The sequence below is a fragment of the Helianthus annuus genome, chromosome 8, assembly GCF_002127325.2.
Source record: "Helianthus annuus cultivar XRQ/B chromosome 8, HanXRQr2.0-SUNRISE, whole genome shotgun sequence".
NCBI lineage: Eukaryota > Viridiplantae > Streptophyta > Magnoliopsida > Asterales > Asteraceae > Helianthus > Helianthus annuus.
Genome location: NC_035440.2, coordinates 30,752,194 through 30,766,886, shown reverse-complemented (window position 1 = coordinate 30,766,886; position 14,693 = coordinate 30,752,194). Strand labels below are relative to the sequence as shown.

The 14,693-nt window shown below is 37.4% G+C and overlaps 1 protein-coding gene across 1 annotated transcript; it reads left to right on the top strand.

Annotated features, from left to right (window-relative positions):
• The first annotated feature begins 8,624 nt into the window (after positions 1-8,624).
• On the top strand, positions 8,625-10,013 carry LOC118480939 (G-type lectin S-receptor-like serine/threonine-protein kinase At4g27290). Its single transcript, XM_035975949.1, has one exon. The coding sequence runs from the start codon at positions 8,625-8,627 to the stop codon at positions 10,011-10,013; it is 1,389 nt and encodes a 462-aa protein (XP_035831842.1).
• Positions 10,014-14,693: the final 4,680 nt, after the last annotated feature.

The following is a 14,693-nucleotide window of genomic DNA, read 5'->3' as shown; positions in this document are numbered from 1 at the left end:
TTTTTTTAATTAAAAGTACTTTTATTTAGTTTAAAATATGTTTTATTTATTTATGCATAGTTTGTAATTTCTAGAAAATAAAAAATATATAACTCAAACACCCTAGAGTGATTGAACAGTACCTAGTGATTGAGTGCAAAATGGGCAGTGGAATATGGAGTTGACATGGCATAATATTATTGGGTAGAGAATCACTCAATCACCCTAGAGTGATTAACCATACCCCTTACCCTTAGAAAAATACTTGGAGCTTCAAACGTGTGGGAGGGGCTTGGCCCAGATTGTCATTTATGTTAAACTTTATTATTGAAGGCTGGATCTATTCACACAGTCATCCTGCCTATTTAGACACCCTGCAAACCCTAGACGCCTCGTATAGGACTATACGAGTTGTCTAGGCACGGAATTTAAGAGGGTCTGTGTGGGATGTCAGGCACAAAGTTTAAGAAACCTAGACACCTCGTCTAAGCCTATACGAGGCGTCTAGGTATTGGGTGTTTTTTTGGTTGAAAGAAGTTGTGTTTTGGTAGGGTAACTTGATGGTTTTTGGAGGTGATGTTTTTTTGAGTGAAAATTTTGTTAAAAAAGTTTTATTTTTTGCACTTTAAAAAATTTTACGGTTTTCAAGATCGGCTATTTATATATATTGGATCGTTTAAATATTATATTGTTTTTAACATTTTATTTTTTAAATGTTATCCTACCATTAAAATATTATCTTGTTTAAATATTATTTAACATTTTGAAAATTATATTGTTTCCTCATTATATTCAAAACATATATTGTTTCCGTATTATATCAATTTAAGACAAACAATCATTAATAACTGAAAACAAACTTAAATATGACATATATAAGATAAGTTTGTACAACCATAACAAAAATATATAAGATAAGTTTGTACATCCATAACAAAAATAAAAACTACAATTGAACACTAAATACCAAAATATATTCACTTAGCTGGTCTATGCCTCCGGGAACGAGTCCGAGTCCGAATCTGGATCCGACTGTTGCGGCTGCTGCTTTTGATGTGGTGCTCGAGGTGGTGGGAGCGGTATGGGGGGTAACCCCTCTCCCTCTCGTCTATCGTGCGCCTCCCGAACCAACCAACCTATCAAATCATTCAGCCTGTCAAGCTCGGCTCGTATCTGCGGATGTACTGCAGCTCCCGGGGCATGACCTGGAATAACGTGTCGTGGAAAATGAGGCGCCCCGGGAGGTGGTGGTGGCTGTGGCATCGCTGGACTGTCCGGAGGGTCCTGCACGACCCCTGCAGCAGGATATGGATCTGGGGAGGATAGGCTAGATCGAACTGCTCTGATAGGTCCTGCGGTTGAAATAAGAGACCTGCGCGGGTTTTAAACTGCTCGCCGACGACGTCGAACCTCTTAATCAGTCCCATCCCCCACAACGTCTGAAAACCCATCCACGTCGGCGTTATGGGCGGCTGTAACTGTGGGTCCTCCTCCGGCAGAGGTGAAGTACTGGGCTAGACCGTTTGCTAGTGCGCACGACCTCCTGTATTATACAAACAATAAAAGAAAAAAACGTCCGTGCTCGTAGACCACTCACGGCTGTGACCGCGAGTTGTAATAGAAGTAGCGAGCATCCTATGTAGATACCTGCAGATAGTGTTAACGAAATATAGAAACAGAAATTAATAAAAAATAATAACAATCACAATAATTACTGTAATAAACGTACGTACCTATACAATGGGTCATCAACATGTGAAATCCTCCCCTTCGACTTGTCACAAACCACAAGCGAAATCAATTAAGCGAAAATCAGCTATTGTTTTTTTAGGTTAACCGGATTAAACTGAATGAAACCAGCCCATTCATATTTTCATAAATTTCAGGTTTGTACTTCCATTTATGTACTTCATGTTTTATGCCTCCATTTCATATGTTACTAAGCAAAAATTTTAGCACATGTTTGGTTTTGTTTATTTACCAAAATTAACCGAACCAAAACCGACAAACTAACCGCATAAACCGAACCAATTAACTGAAAACTAATTGGTTAATAAAAAAATTAACCGATGACTTCGGTTTCAGTTTTGGTTGAGACTAAAAACGGAACCTAACCGTGCATGCCCTAATTTATAGTTAATTTTATATATATATATATATATATATATATATATATATATATATATATATATATATATATATATATATATATATATATATATATATATATATATATATATATATATATATATATGGAACCCATTAAGTCTAACCAACTTTTAGAATAATCTTAGCCATCTAAACTTATCAGCTTTTGATCTTGACCCTTTAAACTCAAATAAAAAACCGTAATATTGGCAGTTCAGGAAAGTTATACTCTCTCTCTCTCTCCTAAAAGGAAGTTTTGAACGGTTTTCTTGATTTAGTCTCTCCCACGTCGTCTCCTACCCACGTTCCTATAACTTCCCATGTACACTTCCTTTTAAAGCAGTCTTAAACCTACATTTTTGCCCCATTCCCCTCCATCCATCGCTCTCTATCCAATTGCGCATCGATTTCTGGCAACACAACATGTCTTTGAAGCACCGATTCCAAGAATCACGGCTTCTTTACCTCCGAAAATGTCAAAAGCATGGCCTTAGTTCTCCGGCGACGTGAAGATATCTCGCTGATCAATGGAATAAATATCTTCTTTGCTTGTATAAACACACTAATCTTCCACCTTCAACCGTGAATCATCATCCCTAGATCTCAATAAAGATGGTAAGTTCTTTTAATTTTCAACTTCTAATTTCTGGTTTTGAATCGATTAATTCTGTGATTTATTTTGTTAAGATAACGGGGGATGTTTATGTTCCTCCATAATCCAATATAAGCTAAACAACGAGTTGTTATTCTGATTCATGGGTTTTAGAATTTAGAAACGGTGGGATTAGGAATGTGGTTACTGGTTGAGTGTAGACAAGGTGTTTGATAAAATGCCTGAGTGAATGTTTGATGTTTGTTTGCTTGTGTTTGGGTTGTGTGATTGTGTGTAATGGTTTGTGGGTTGCAGAAAGTGGAGAAGCTTTTATCGAAGGTTGACCGGTCGCCGAAAAGGTCGATGATTGATGCGCTTAGGCCGTCGATGAGGGCGTTGATTAAAGACGGTCTTTCAAAACATTCTGATGTTGATGTGAAGGTTGCAGTTGCTTCCTGCATAAGCGAAATAACGAGAATTACAGCTCCTGATGCACTTTACTATGATAACCAAATGAGGGTATACCATGACATGATACACACAACTTGATATTTACATATATGTTTATGTATATTGTATTGTATTCTAAACTTTTTTTATGCACAGGATGTATTTAAGTTAATTGTTTCTACGTCTGAGGGTTTAGCTGACCAGTCCAGCTGAGCTTACGCCAAAAGAGCTTCAATTCTTGAAAATGCTTCGAAAGTCAGGTCATGTGTCATCATGCTTGATCTTGAATGTGATGCGTTAATTGTGGAAATGTTTGAGCATTTTCTAAAATCAGTAAGGTGTGTTATAGAGTTCTTAGTGCTAAGTTATGCTTCATTTTCGTAACAATATGTAATTATATATTTTTGAATTTCAGGGACTATCATTTAGACTCCGTTTTTCCATCGATGGGAAGTATAATGGTGTTGGTTATAGAAGAAAGTGAAGAAATTCCAGTTGAGATGCTCAAACCACTACTCGCTCGTGACGGTTACCATGGGTAACTCAACATTTGTTTCTCTAACTAGATAGTAACTATGCCATTAGTAACCAACCCTATACCCCCCCCCCACTTGGGACGGTTACCATGGGTAACTCACCCATGGATTTCTTTTATTTTTTTTATTAAATCATGTTGGTAAGTAGGGAGCATGTTATACATTGGACAAATGAGTGTTGGGAGTTTTCTTATTTAATCCACAAGTCCTTCACTCTTGATCATCTTCTTCATCACAAACACCTCTCTCTCTCCCTCCATTACTCTCGGCCGAACACCCCTCTTGTCACCACCACCCTTTTCGATTTTCCTTCAAGCTTTCCAAGGCCATACATAGGTGATACAAGGTGCACAACGAAGCTCGGTGTTCTCGGAAGTGGAAGGACCTTCTCCATTTGCTATTAACCATCACTTTTCTACACTTGAACTTCCCTAGTCTTGAACTAGTGGTAAGAACTTAGATCCTTGCATTTTACATGTTGTTTTGGTGGTTAATAGATGTATTATGAAGAAATTATATGAACACCATAAGATCTTACACTTAAAACTTGAACATAAGCTTAAACAAGATAATACATGAAGAAATGATGTTAGAATGATGTTGTTTGGTGTATGATGATTATGTGCTGATATGAAGGACTTATAATCTGCTGTAAGTATCGTTATTTATCGCTAAACATGTTGACGGAATCAATCGAACGCACTTTAGAATGTTAAAAACTGAAAACAGAAGGTTGTTTGGTGATTACAGCCAACTTCAGTTGGATGTAACAGGACCTTAATAACACGAAAACTGTATTTTCTGAAGCCTAGATTTATGTATTATGAAATACGGTTCTAATGGCACTGGAATCATAATTTTTGGACTTCGTTTACTATTTTTAAAGTGTCGTTTTGTAACAGCAGCTAAAGCTGCATTTTTTGCTGCTGAAAATATGTGTTATATTCTTCATCATAACTTGAAACCTGAGTAGAACTAGGTCACGAAATTGGTACTGTAGATGGACACTGATGTCGTAGTAATTGTCCCACTGGAATTTCGTCAATCCGACTTACAATGAATTTTTAATTAATTATTCCATGGACTGCAGTCAGAAAGTAATGAATCTGATTGCAGTCCGGAAAATGAATTTTTATAAAATATTGGTGATGAATTGGACCCCGAGATTTTTACACAATAATATTTGGATCTCTTAGCACCTTCTGTAAAAAGTTGGGAATTTTTTAAGTAAGATAACTATTTTATTAAAATGCCCGAAAACAGCCCAGTTTTGGATATTTAAGTTGAAATGACAGAAGTAGTAATTTGCGTGTCTAAATGACGAGTATATTATCTGAGGATGATCTAACATGTCATATGTCAATGAAAGTAATATGTGCAATATCGTATGCCTGTTCTTGAGTAGCTATAGGTGGAATGTTGATATGAGCATGAACTGTTGATGTGATGGTTGTTATGTGATAGACGCGTGTAGGAACTTTGTGCTTATTTGAAGTCACTAATAAACTAAGTGGTAATCCTACTAGGACGTGATTGGCCGACTTTGACTGTTAGCTTTATTTGACAATCTAACCGAGCAAACCGAGGTGAGTTCACACACTTTCTAAGGCATGGGATTCCTGGTGGTTTGGGAATGGGTTAAAGAATTAAAACGAAACCTACATATCCTCCTTGGGTAGGATATGTACAGCCATCCTCCATAGGTAGGATGCCAATATAAATCCTGCGTATTCTCCTTGGGTAGAATACGTACGTTCGTCCTCCTTGGGTAGGACAACAACCTTAAAACTTAGTAGACAAAACTCTATCATGAAGTCCCTCAATTTATATCGACTTAATCGCTGAGGCCAATGGCGAGCGGGTCAATAGTTAATAGCGCTATTGGGTTTAACAAACCTCACACCGTGCCAGTCGGACGGGCGTGTACTAATGGACTATGGCAAACTGTCATTGATGATAGACACTAATGTAGGGCACAACTTATTTGCGTTAGTAGTCGATATGGTAACGGTCTAGTGGTTCACATGGGGAAGCCCCCACTGATCATGGATATGGTTTGGGTAATAAAGAATGAACTGGTTAATCATGCTTTCAACTACGGGGTAACCCCCATGGCAATTACACCAACGAAAGACAAACCACGTTTTCAGAAACAACTTAAAACTAATCAACCAACCGTGAACTCACTCAACTTTGTTGTTGACTCGTTGTTACATGCCTTACAGGTCGTTAAATGCTTGGAGCTTGCACGAGGAAGGAGTCGTTGTGGGATACAGACTGTTATGTTCCGTACTTAATATTTAAATCTTTATGAACTTATTAAACTTACGCTTTGGACTTTAAACTTATAAACTATGGACTTATGTTTTGGATTTACGTTTATGCTTCCGCTTTTTAATTTAAAAACTTGGTTAACTAGCTTTGGTCACCAATTGTATTGTGGTTGATTTTGTTTACTTATTACGTTGTTCAATATAATTGGTGGCTCGATCCTGGTCATGTCACGCCTCCAAGCGGTGATACTCCGCATGGTGGATTTTGGGGGTGTGACAGTGGATCCGCCGGAGAATGCCGCCATGAGCTGCGGGAAGGACGGAGAGGTCGCTACTCCGGCTGCTTATGTTGTTTACCTTTTGGGCGGTTAATCAATTTGGTATGTATATGTGTTGTTGGTACTCATGGTGGTTTTTCTGTTTTGAGACACCATGCTGATGAATGTCTTCCACCATTGGTTAGTACCTTACCCTGTAAAGGTTTAAATTATTTTGTTTAAATTCCGTTTTGTTCTGAATTTCAAAAACCTAAAAATGATCATCTGGTTTTGTGATAGGACATGTCAAGGCAGCCTCCAACACAGGAGCTGGAAGCCAAGGATTTGCATGGAAAAGAATGGCGTTTCAGGCACATATTTCGAGTTAATAGGCAACTTCTTGTAGAGTTTGATTTCGTATAATTTGATTTATATTTAGCAGATTGAATCAACTAACTATTGAATTTTGGAGCTATTTTTTGTTTGTTATTATACATAAAGTATTCAACTAAGTATGCCTCTGCCCTTTATGTAACTTATACTTTGTCAATATTAGGTCAACCAACAACGCATCTGCTTCAAAGTGGATGGAGCGTCTTTGTTAGTTCTAAAATTGACAATTTTTGTCAATCAGGTCATATGTGCTATCACTAAACTCTCTGGAATAAAATTCTAAAAACCACCCGTGTGCACACACGGGTTTTACTACAAGTGTAATATAAAAGGTCGAATTTTTTTTCTTACACTAGTGTGTGCTACATTTGCGTCTAAGCCATCCCCGAGAAAACACTTGACGTGAACCGTTTCGATCAGAACCGTTTCAACGCGAACCGTTTCGACCCGTACTGTTTCGAATCGAACTGCTTCAACCCGAAATCATTTCAATCCCAACCGTTTCGAACCGAACCGGTGGTTTTGGGTGCCGGGGTGATGGATTCCAATTTATTTGACAGCCAAACAGAACAAAAAGGGAATTGAGATTCCAATTACAACAGTTTCCAATTCCAATTGAAATGTTTAAATTCCAAATCCAATTCCTTCAAATTTTAATTCCTATACAAATTCCAATTCTAATTCCAAATCATTCCGCGAACCAAACACCCCCTTAGATAGTATGTTTCTAGTTATTCTGTCTCCGTGTATGTATATGACTATATGCGTATGCTCTATGTTTACAGTTAATATTAATATACCTTGGGACATACTCAAATGCATGGATTGCAGACAGTGACGGAGCCAGAAATTTTTTCTTATGGTGTCATTTTATATGGATACCCCGGTTTCTAATAACCTGCCGTTGGATCAGTTCGGATCTAGTCGAGTCAAATAACATAATAAAAACAAATATCACAGTAAAAGTACAATGTCATTGAATAAAAACACATAATAAAATTACAAAGTCATTTGAAATATATAAAAAATGCATTTAATACTTGCTCTATAAGCATTTTCATGTTTTGAAAACGATTCATAATGTTTTCAATGGCAACTTGCAAAAAAAAAAAAAAAAAAAAAAAAAAAAACCTCTTTTTCTTTATAACAAACAAGTGCACGCAATGATCATCAAACATTCTGGTAGGTTGAACAATTGAAACAAATTAAACCAATTAGACATGGGGCTATAATGCTTACTGGATTAGAAAAATAAAAATTAAGCATGGACCTTTAATGATTTAAAGTATACTAATTAATTTCAAGTAACTTGGCTTAATTTTTAAAATATAAATTTGTTTATTATTTAATTCTTTTAGAAGAAAACAAAACAATAGTGTGGTTTGTAAAGAGACAACGGTGTCGCTCGTAAAAAAAGAATGATGTCGCTCGAATTTTTCTATTATACGTTGTGTTTGCTAAACAAAATTCAATGGTGTCGTTCAAAGTGTGGCTTCGCCACTGATTGCAGATTTATATTGTATATATCCTGTGACTCTGCCTTTAAGCTGTTCGATGAATGCCCGGGTATTGATCTGATTAGTCTTTAGTGGGGATTCTCTAGAGGAAAAGCTTTAATGTTTGACCCACTCAAAGAAAAAACCTGTTGGCAAGATTCAGTGTTTGAATCCAAAAAAAAAAAATATATTATTCAAATTGGTTGAAGGTCAAAATGAATTTGGTTAACTTGTCAATGAGTTATTGGTTAGATCTGTGGGCTCTACTATAAAGAGCACAAATGTGCCAAGTGTCCCATGTGAGATCATACAAAGATTATATGAATCTAGTGTTAGCCTTATTAAATATGATTAGCTGGCGTTTAAAAGGTCTTCGTTAACATGAAGTATTAATTTAATTGTTTTTCTTTTGACCATAAAAACGACTGAAAGTATATGCACTTTGAGTTTTTTCATAATCCATAAAAGTGCCATCAAGTTGTGAGGAAGGCCAAAATAAAATGTTATTCCCTTATATCACCTTCTTCTTTCTAGTGCTAGGAATTTGTAGATCATCAGACACCATAGCGGTGCATCAAAACATCACAGATGCTCAAAACATTGTTTTAGGGAACGCAAAATTTGAGCTAGGTTTCTTTAGCCCGGGCAGTTCCAAAAATCGGTACCTGGGGATATGGTATAAGAACACTTCACCACAAACGATTGCATGGGTTGCAAACCGGGAAACCCCACTTACAGACACCTCAGGTACCGTCAAACTGGATAGCCAAGGGAACCTGGCTCTTGTTAATGGTAGCGGCAAAATCATTTGGTCATCCAACTCCTCGACATCTGGTACAAATATCAATCCTGTAGCACAACTTTTGGATACAGGAAATCTGGTAATTAAAATCGGAAATAAAACCAACAATGATACTGTTATTTGGCAAAGTTTTGATTACCCTGGAGATACCAGCTTACCAGGAATGAAGCTGGGCAAGAACTTCATAACTGGAAGAGAAACTTATCTGTCCTCGTGGAGGAGTACAGATGATCCTTCCCCAGGTGATTATACATTAAAGCTTTTAGCAATTAAGGGTAAATATCAACAAGTATATATTAGGAAAAGCGCTGCTATTGAAACAAGGCTTGGGCCCTATAATGGCATATCATTTTCTGGCCGGGAAAACTATGCAACTGATGCTAATCCGGCGACCGCTTCTATCGTGATTGTGAATCAGAACGAGACGTATATCGCTTATAATTCAAAAAGTAACACCACTACATTAAGAACAGTATTGACTCCTGATGGTAAGCTTGAGATCTTGCAGCGAAAACTACCAAACCCGGAATGGATTCTAATTGCCACCTTACCAGTAGATTATTGTGACATATATGGGGTATGTGGCCCATATGGGATCTGTAATACCGCCACTTCTCCTAATTGTGGGTGCTTGAAAGGATTTGAACGCGAATCCTTAGATGAAACGACTTCTGAGAATGATTCAAGTGTTTGTACACGAAGCACAGCCTTGGATTGTGGGCCTGGAGAGAGATTTCAAAAGTTTTCAAGCATGAAATTACCAGACACTCAGAATGCTGTCTATAGTAGCAACATGAGCCTACTAGATTGCGAGGCAGCTTGCAAGAATAATTGCTCGTGCACCGCCTATGCAAATCCAAACATCACTCCAGGTGGACTTGGGTGCTTGCTATGGTTTGGGGATTTGATCGATGTTCGAGTGTTCCCACTAAACGGACAAGATCTATATATTAGACTTGCGGCCTCAGAATTCAGGCAAGCCAATTTTATATTTGTTCCATTCCAGTCTATTAACAATGTTTTTACAGCATATTGGTTTATCAATACATGTTTGTATTGGATAAATATGATCTATAAACTAAAATAACAGCCGTTTGTAAGCAATATGTAGCCGAAACATACATGTTGTTTGTTGATATGAATTAGCTAGACAATATGTAGTTCCTTTAACTCTGTAACATCTTTAGGCCTCCATTCCAGGTTCCACAGAAAGAAACGGGTACAGGTTATGGTAGTAACTTTGTCAATATCAGCTGTGTTGACTTTGTTGGGCCTTGTATACATTAAGAGAAAATGGAAGAAGAGATCAGACGTGGAGAGCAGCAGCCAGATGGGAAGCGCAGAGGTTCCTTTGTTTAGCCTGTCTAAAATTTCTAGGGCTACCGACGATTTCTCAGTCAACAACAAGCTGGGAGAAGGTGGGTTTGGACCGGTGTACAAGGTAACTGATTAATATGAATTAGTTGTATGGGTGACCATTTCCTACACAACATCACATATTGGGTTGTCATATCTAACCCATTGTATATATATTGGCCATGTTCGAGTTGATCTATATATTTAATTAAACGGTGGACCCCCGGCGAACCTATCTTTTAAAAAAATGTTTACCAGACCGTTTAACCCATTTATTTCAATCCACCAACATGTTTAACTTATTTACAACTGGATTACAACAACCCACCAACCCGTTTCACACGTTTAGCTAACCGGGTTTCATGCTTGGGCTACAAAGTTTTAAGTGATACTAGTTTAGGGTTGATGTCTTTGACATGGATTAGTATGTGGGTCAGGATTAACCATCCAATTCACCAACTCAAACTCGTGACACAATTGAATAAGTACATATTTAAAACCTTCGGATTTTCATGTATGTACAATTAATAATGGCAAAATCTGGATCCACCAGGGTGTGCTTGAAGGAGGACAAGAGATTGCTGTGAAGCGGCTATCAAAGTCCTCTCGACAGGGTCTTCTTGAGTTTGAGAATGAAGTTATATGCATAGCTAAACTTCAGCATCGAAATCTTGTGAAGCTCTTAGGATATTGCATTCAAGGGGATGACAAAATGTTAATTTATGAATACATGCCAAACAAAAGTCTTGACAGTTTTTTATTTGGTTGGGCTCTCTTACAATCCTACAAATACAGATTAAATGCAAGTGCTAAGGAATAAATTTTTTTAACCAAGTTGTTGCATATTGAGCAGATGGATCGAGAAAGTTGTTACTCGATTGGCCACAACGCTTCCAGATCATTCATGAGATTGCTCGAGGTCTTCTTTATCTTCATCAGGATTCCCGGCTTAAAGTTGTACATAGGGACTTAAAAGCAGGGAATATATTACTTGATCATCAGATGCATCCAAAGATATCAGACTTCGGTTTGGCCAGAATGTTCAAAGAGGAACAGAGTGAAGCAACGACAAAGAGAGTCGTGGGAACTTTGTAAGAATTCCTGAACTTTGATCATATTGTACACAACATTTTGTAATTTATATATGTCTTGTGTGTATTGATTCAGGGGATACATATCTCCAGAGTATGCAATGAAAGGTCTCTTCTCGGTAAAGTCAGATATATTCAGCTTTGGAGTTTTAGTGTTGGAGATTGTGAGTGGGATAAAAAATAGAGATTTTGTTAACGAAAACCATGATGATAACCTTCTTGGACATGTAAGTGGTTTGATTATAATATTTGTTGATGAAAATATACTATGCACCCATTTAGAATATACATTCATGTATGTAAGTGTGAGTTCATACGAGAACCATTTAATATTGAGGAACCGAAGAAACTACATTTGTAATTTATATATGTCTTGTGTGTATTGATTCAAGGGTACAAGAATCACTCACTCAAATATTACTCTGTTATGTCTGCTTCAATTCATGAATCATGATTACCCCTGCCTTTTCGTGTGCTTCATGATCAAATGCTAAAGAGTGGTTTCTTTTGTTCCAGTTATTGATGAGGTTCTTACTTTAACCTCCCTCCATGTATGTGCCAATGAGCCTAGTGAAGCTCTAAAATACACCTATTTTAAATAGAACTAAACTGTACTACTAGGGAAGACAGGTGCACCTTCTGATATGTTTTTATCTGGATCCATATAGGCATGGAGGCTTTACAAAGAAGGAAAGTCTCTTAGTCTGATTGATGAATGTTTACGCACGTCCTATTCTGCTTGTGAAGTGTTGCGATCAGTACATGTTGGCTTATTGTGTGTGCAACAACGAGTAGAAGATAGACCTAACACGCAGACTGTGGTTGCAATGTTGGGTGGTGAAGGATCACTTCCTTCACCCAAAAAACCAGCTTTCTATATACAAGAAAGTGAAATCAACTCCACCTCAGTTCTTCCTCTACCGGCGTCATCAGTTAATGGAGTAACACTAAGTCAAGTAGATGGTAGATAGTAAGAACAAATGTTAATTATATAGATCCTTGTGTACTTATGTTAATTAACGAATGTTGTTAATTATAAGAATAAATGTAGTCATTAATGAATGTAATATTATATAGATCCTTGTGTACTGATGTATCCATATCAATTACATAAATGTGTGTTGTATGTGTACTTCTTTACCTGATTTGGCGAGATGTCAGAAGTACCATTTCAAATTCAATTTTAATGGGTTGAATTGTTAGAAAAGGCTAATTCTATACACACCCCCCCTCTTCCTGATTATACCCCCCCTTGTGACATCTCGCCAAATCAGAAATACCTTTATTATTGAAGGCTGGATCTATTCATACCTGTCAGAAATACCTGATTTGGCGAGATGTCAGAAAAATACTTGAATTGTTAGTAAGAACAAATGTTAATTATATAGATCCTTGTGTACCTATGTTAATTAAACTTTATTATTGAAGGCTGGATCTATTCATACAGTCATCCGGCCTATTTAGACACCTTGCAAACTCTAGACGCCTTGTATAGGCCTATACGAGTTGTCTAGGCACGGAATTCAAAAGGGTCTCTGTGAGATGTCAGACACAAAGTTTAAAAAACCTAGACACCTCGTCTAGGCTTATACGAGGCGTATAGGTATTGGGTATTTTTTTGGTTGAAAGAAGTGGTGTTTTGGTGGGGTAATTTAATGGTTTTTGGAGGTGATGTTTTTTTGAGTGAAAAAATTTGTTAAAAAAAGAGTTATTTTTTGCACTATAAAAAATTTTACCGTTTTCAAGATCGGCTCTTTAAATATATTCGATCGTTTAAATATTATATTGTTTTTAACATTTTATTTTTTAAATATTATCCTACCATTAAAATATTATCTTGTTTAAATATTATTTAACATTTTGAAAATTATATTGTTTCCGTATTATATTCAAAACTTGTATTGTTTCCGTATTATATCAATTTAAGACAAACAATCATTAAGTAACCGAATAACTGAAAGCAAACTTAAATATGAGATATATAAGACAATTTGAACAACCATAACAAAAATATGTAAGATAAGTTTGTACATCCATAACAAAAATAAAAACTACAATTGAACACTAAATACCAAAATATATTCACGTAGCTGGTCTATGCCTCCGGGAACGAGTCCGAGTCTAGATCCGGCTACTGCTTCTGATCTGGTGCTCGAGGTGGTGGGAGCGGTATGGGGGTAACCCCTCTCCCTCTCGTCTATCATCCGCCTCCCGAACCAACCAACCTATCAAATCGTTCAGCCTGTCAAGCTCGGCTCGTATCTGCGGATGTACTGCAGCTCTCGGGGCATGACTTGGAATAACATGTCGTGGAAAATGAGGCACCCCCAGAGGTGGTGGTGGTTGTGGCATCGTTGGACCGTCCGGAGGGTCCTGCACGACCGCTGCAGCAAGATCTGGCGGAGGATAGGCTAGATCGAACTGCTCTGATAGGTCCTGCGGTTGAAATAAAAGACCTGCGCGGGTTTTAAACTGCTCGCCGAGGACGTCGAACCTCTTAATCAGTCCCATCCCCCACAACATCTGAAAACCCATCCGCGTCGGCGTTATGGGCGGCAGTAACTGTGGGTCCTCCTCTGGTACGAGGCCCAATGAACGGTCAATGACGGTCACGTACGCCCCGCCATACAAAAATCCGTACTGCTACCGGTGATGGGCGGAGGTGAAGTACTGGTGTGCTAGTGCGCACGACCTCCTGTACAACAAACAATAAAAGAAAAAAAACGTCCGTGCTCGTAGACCACTCACGGCTATGACCGCGAGTTGTAATAGAAGTAGCGAGCATCCTATGTAGATACCTGCAGATAGTGTTAGTGAAATATAGAAACAGAAACTAATAAATAATAATAATAATAATAATAATAATAATAATAATAATAATAATAATAATAATCACAATAATTACTGTAATAAACGTACGTACCTGTACAATGGGTCACCAACATGTGAAATCCTCCCCTTCGACTTCTCACAAACCACAAGCGAAATCAATTAAGCGAAAATCAGCTATTGTTTTTTTAGGTTAACCGGATTAAACTGAATCAAACCAACCCATTCATATTTTCATTTAATTTCAGGTTTGTACTTCCATATATGTACTTCATGTTTTATGCCTCCATTTCATGTGTTTCTAAGCAAAAATTTTAGCACATGTTTGGCTTTGGTTATTGACCAAAATTAACCGAACCAAAACCGACAAACTAACCGCATAAACCGAACCAATTAACTGAAAACTAGTTGGTTAATAAAAAAACTAACCGATGACTTCGGTTTCGGTTTTGGTTGAGACTAAAAACGGAACCGAACCGTGCATGCCCTAG